General features: G+C 38.6%; 1 protein-coding gene across 1 annotated transcript; it reads left to right on the forward strand.

The window, feature by feature from the left end:
* The first annotated feature begins 449 nt into the window (after positions 1 to 449).
* pfdn5 (prefoldin 5) lies at positions 450 to 5,528 on the forward strand. The gene is made up of 6 exons (XM_083771314.1): positions 450 to 541; positions 921 to 1,023; positions 3,078 to 3,109; positions 3,565 to 3,639; positions 3,889 to 3,994; positions 4,845 to 5,528. The coding sequence occupies exons 1-6, from the start codon at positions 476 to 478 to the stop codon at positions 4,931 to 4,933; spliced, it is 471 nt and encodes a 156-aa protein (XP_083627440.1). The 5' UTR covers positions 450 to 475; the 3' UTR covers positions 4,934 to 5,528.
* The last annotated feature ends 474 nt before the right edge of the window (positions 5,529 to 6,002 follow it).

Below are 6,002 nucleotides of genomic sequence, written 5' to 3' on the forward strand. Positions count from 1 at the left end.
GTAATTGGTTGGGTTGGGTGAGTCACACCATATTTACAAAAGTTGAATACCATATTAAACTTTAGATAATAAATGTACCGGTATTCAAAGATGTGAATGTCACAACAGAAAAATAATTGGTCAATGGTAAACACAAGTTGGAAACCTGCCTTTGTAAAAATATTAAAATCTCGCGAAAAGCCAAGATATGACAGTGGATCTAAACAAATATCTTGACACCTTTTTTCCACGCCTAACCCTTTCGCTTTTAACCCTACAATGAATATCTAGTAGTTATAGTAGCCTAGCCCTAGTAGATACCGGTAGCCTATGTCAGCAGTGGCACTGGTGCATTCTTGAGCAAGGACAAGGATTAAGAACACTTCCCAATCTCCCCAGAGGGGGGAGATATATTCTTGATCGTTAGCTTTCTTGAGTTCAACCCGGAAATACTTTAGCACACAGGACGGGGGTCATTTTGTTTCACGTTTTCAACATGGCAGTGAATCTCACAGAGCTTTCTCTCCCTCAACTAGAGGGACTGAAATCCCAACTTGATCAAGTATATGAACTTCATAATATATTTTATGGGGTGTGTCACAATTTTGGGGGCGACAACGCGAATATAAATGTGTTACGTCGGGCAGTAAACGTTAGCATAATGGCAAAAAGGTGGCTCGGTAGCAAGCTAACCAGACCAGTCACACCCGGAAAATGTTTGTCTCCAGCAGATCCATATTATTTTGGTCCTAGAATTTTGTAACTGTTGATTGCATTTTTAACAAAGGATTGCCTTTTATCATTTCTGTGCTACCGAATTCATAATTAGTTTTCTATGTGCCACGTTTTGGTGTAGGATGTGATCATTACATGACAATGGATATGTTACTTGATTAGAATCAAATTTTGATTCTAATCTATAGTTATGCTCTCTTTTATAGGAAATTGAGTTTTTGACGTCTTCGATAGGTCAGCTTAAAGTTGTCCAAACCAAGTATGTTGAAGCCAAAGACAATTTAAACGTCTTGATCAAAGCCAATGAAGGTAAGAAACTGAATACTAACAGTTCATTTACTAGACCAGCATTACTTCTTGCAGCCAACCAAGACCGGACTGGGATACCATACCAGAAAACAGTTTGTGTTGTTTTAATGTCTGTTCGGTCTGTGGAAACCTCAAAGCAAATCATTCCAGTTATATCCGATGTACAGTTGATGACGTTGATCAAGGTGCATGCAGAACACAACACTATGTAGTATGTACCTTGAATAATTAATTCTTAAAGTCATACGGAGTACTGTTGCGTTTACACATGGAAATCAGGCAGTACAACGTGCAATTTTTTCCTGTCCCACGAGAAAAATGTGTCATGAAATAAGCTAAATCTGACTACCAAAAGTGTAGTAAAATGTAATACTGCAGATTTTATTTAACATTTTAAATGCCTATAACAAGGTAGGCCTACTGGTAACAAGACAACTCACCCCGTTTCTGTTTTCCTCCCAGAATTTTCTCCAGTGAGGGGTGGGAGAGGCTGGACAGCAGACGGCTGGACTTTGAATTTCTCTAAATATAAACTTTCATGACAGCAGACAGCCTAAGTACAAATATAATTTATGAAAAGCTACTACAGTGAAGTCTGTTCACAGAAGTTGTTGTAGGATATGTGGGGATTATCTGGGCAAAACCTTACATATACTAAATAATACTAAATTGTTTATAGGGTCAATGTAAGTAAAATAATATAGCCTTTCCACAGGAGTATCTTTTTATATTTTTCCAAAAATAATACAAACAGCCAATAGCATATTATTACAAAGTTATCCCCCTCACTGGTGAAAATTCCGGGAGGAAAAACGGGCAAGCACCGGGTGAGTTGTCCAGTATTCGGCCTACTCTATATATTGAGCAAGTGCTTTTGGAGTGTAACACAACTTTCTGAAAACTGCAGATTCTAGATACAAATGAGATCACGTTTGTTACACCATGGCAGTACACGGCATTATGTTTATTGTTTTTCAAATTGTGTATGAAAACCTTGCCGTCTCATCTGCAACATTAACATTTTGTCAATAGCTACCGTAATTTCCGGACTATAAAGAGCACCTGAATATAAGCCGCACCAGCTAAATTTAGGGGAAAAACCAAATGTGTACATATACAAGCCACTGGACTATAAGCCGCATAGAGGCCATAGAGATAGATTTAGAAGGTCCCCTAGTGGCCATATCCATAGATTAGCCACACCGTTGTATAGGCTGCAGGGTTCAAAGCATGGGAAAAAAGTTGCAGCTTATAGTCCGGAAATTACGGTACTCACTTGCATACCAATTTAAACGCAGGTAAAGTGACCTTGTAGCACAGACGACGCAACTAGCAGCTGTCTCCAAAATTACTCATGTCAAGTCATTCCTTAGCCCCTTTCGGCACCCTCGGGTTACCTTTTCTGAATTTTGGATGGCGGTACCCTAGGGTCCCTCATCGGTTATTCCACTCTCCATAGGATGTAGATTTACCTACTCTGTTCACGGAGACCTGCTCGGTCGTTTGAGTGTTGGTGAGATGATTCAAAGATGCATACAACAGCTTTAGGAGACAGCAGAAACGTGTACGAAAAGTATTTTTCATCTCTTTTTTTTTAATTCTGCTTCGCTGAACTTCTCTCTCTTCCTTGACTTCATTGTTTACTTCCCATTGTACCGCCTCCCGCACAGACTGGCTAGCTGCACGTCCTAGTTACTGCCTCTGTTTGGCCGACCGCGTACATACAGGATGTTTATAATGCTGTTGTGTCGTGGGAGGCGGGACATGGAAAGTGAGGAAGAGAGAATTTCAGAGAAGCCAAAACTTAAAAAAAAAAAAAGACAACTCTGATTAGCGCCTTTTCGCATACGTTTCTGCGGTCTCCTAAAGCTATTGTATGCATCTTTGCAACATCTCACCAACACTCAAGTGACCGAGCAGGTCTCCGTGAACAAAGAGTAGATGCATACATCTGCGTCCTATGAGAGTGGAATAACCGATGAGGGACCCTAGGTACTGCCTAGGTATTTTCTAAGGTTGAAGTCATACTGATTTTGTTTTTTCTCTCTTTACAGGAAAAGAAGTACTTGTGCCTCTCACCAGCTCTGTATCCTAAATAATGTTAAAACACATGGTTTGAACTGTAGTAGCTGTGTAGTGAAGTTTACACTTATAGTCCATTGAAGTTTCAGCCAGGTCTTTATAGAAGGTTGTTTTTCCTGCATTACTGATTTGGACAATTAAATGTTTAACCACATAACAAGCCCAACAAGCAGACTCAACAAAGTAAATAGACACATTGATGAAGAAAAATAAATAAGTACCAGTGTCCACGTTTAAAGGGGAAATGCCATCTCAGTATCCAATAGTATTTTGCTGTTGATACCTTATGACACATGCTTAGTTTACCTCTAGACAATCTCCAGGTGTAATGTCTAGATATTCTATCTATAATGTCAATGTCCAGGAAATCTTCCCATTTGCCTTTTAAATATATTTTCAGCTGCAGCTGTCCTCCCTGACAGATTATACAACATAATCCTTAGCATCACTTCCTCTCAGATGTATGTCCCTGGAACATTAAATGACGTGGATAATGTTTTAGTGGATGTGGGAACAGGATACTATGTTGAAAAGGTAAATTGATGTTGATTTGAAATCCTACAAAGCCATTTGAAGATGTTAGTTGGGCATAATCAATCTCAGTATTCAACCATGGAAAGCACACACTGACTGAGGAGTCTTATGTCTTATCTTTTGCAACTTTGCGATTTTGGTGTTGACTAATACACAAGTATTAGTATTAACTTATTTATTATTAATTAGTATTAGTATTAACATAAGTAAATGTTAATAAGTTCTTCTCTTCACAATCTGACCCTGAAGAATGTGGAAGAGTCAAAGAAATTCTTCAAACGCAAAATAGACTTCCTCACAAAGCAGATGGAGAAAATTCAGCCACCTCTACAGGAAAAACATGGCATGAAACAAGGTAAGCAAGGTTAAATTAATTTTATTTTGTAGTTTGTTTTCTTATATTTAAGCAAATTTTTCTATTTCTAGTTCTACACAAATTAGTCAAAACAAGACAAAGTTGACATTTTTTTATTAAAAATAAAACTGCATGAGTTTTCCTGATGTCATAAACTGTCAGAATCAGCTTTTGTTGAGTTCGTTTAAGTGCTAAAAGAGTGACTTTGAGAGCTGTCTCCACGCTACAATGGAAGTCAATGGACCCTATTTTTTATTTCTTAAATTGCTAATAAACAACATAACGGAGCGAAATAACTCATGGAATGTAATAGTTTGCCCATAATAAGGTAAGAAAACAACCCAAACCTCTAAAAAAGTGGTCTTACCCTTTAAGACCTACCTTCTTGGTACAGAAATCCTATTAATAATTTAGCAGACTGTCAGTCAGAGTACTCCTTAGCATAGAGAAAGACAGCTGCTCGCTTTCTCCGCCATCTCACAACGCCACGACGCATGGACCGCCTCACGGAACCTAGCCCTGTCCTCCAACCTCAATCTGCCCTGCATTACACACGCCAAACATTCTAACAATCTTCATTAAATTAATACTGGGACACACTTTTCCACGCAACAGACCCACACGGGTAAACAATCCCCCCCCCCCCTATCACATTACCCACACTGAACATCATTTGCTGTTCATATATTCAGAATGGGTAAGGACTAGTACTGTAAATACCTAAGAGGAAAACCAGTTTTAGGAGTCAACACAAATATGAAAGGATAATGTGCCTAGATATGTCGGCAAGTCTGTATATTTTTAGGCCAATATGAAACTCAAACTGCAACATTGTGTTTTGTTTTTTCAGCTGTGATGGAAGTAATGAACATGAAATTCCAGCAATTACAACACAGTCAGCAGGCATCACAGTCAGCAGGAGCTACTGTTAAGGCTTAATCAGAACATCTGCAACATGCCCGGCTTATCAGAACATCTTCAACATCTCTGGAACCTTTTGAAATTCTGTTTTACAGTAAATATCTACCATCTATGTGGTGTTGTAGTGAAAAGGGATATTAACAGGGGGAGAAATACCCAGGAATAATACAAATACCCAGGAATAATGCAATGTAATTAAAGTTACTGACTGTACAAAACTGGTTAGTTATCGATGCTATTGGTATGCAATGAAGTGGGTAGGTTAAATTCAGTGTAGGAAACAATTTGATATCATCATTGGTCTTAAAAATAAGCAAAATCTTCAAATTTAAGAATTGTAGTACTAGTACAGTAGGTGCTAATGCAATGTCCTCATACACTGTCACAACCTACAGGAAGGCTTACAACATGCTTGTGCCCTTAATAGACAGCACAATTCTACTGCTGATGGTCTACTGTCTAAGATAAGGATAGTTTTTGCTTCTTTCCCACTGATAAGGGTAGTGTTTTGTTCTGCTTTCTTCTTCCTCATATCTGACAAGTTACTTTGTTTTACTAATGTTAAGGTGTTGTGTATATACCTAAAACTGTAATAAAGTTCAAGTTCCCTCTCCATCTCTCTCATTAGCAGGCAACAGTGCAGCACTCTCTCTCTCTGTTTCTGGCACAACAGTGCCACTTTTCCCCCTACTGCTACTCATAGTCACATAGATTAACACAGACATTGCTGTTCCTTGGAGTCAAATAACAGTTATGTACAGTGTAGAAGAGAAAGAAAAGTATCCTAACTCAAAGGCAAACCAAAGGGTCTTTGGTTCTGTTTTAAAAGAATGGCGTGGCAGCAGACTGGGAGTTTGTTCCAGATATGTGGTGCATAAAAGATATGCTGCATCCCCAGGTTTATTTTTGGTTTTAGGAACAGAAAGCAGATCTTTCGCAGATGACCTGAGAGATTGGATGGTTTGATATTGTACAATATCAGAAATGTATTTGGGCCCTAAAGCTTTATAGACAAACAGCTTATATTTTGAAATGACACTGTCACTGGGAGCCGGTAGGGAACTAAGTACAGGAACTGATATGCTCC

Source organism: Protomyctophum parallelum (genome assembly GCF_964188405.1).
Source record: "Protomyctophum parallelum genome assembly, chromosome: 8".
Classification (NCBI taxonomy): Eukaryota; Metazoa; Chordata; class Actinopteri; order Myctophiformes; family Myctophidae; genus Protomyctophum; species Protomyctophum parallelum.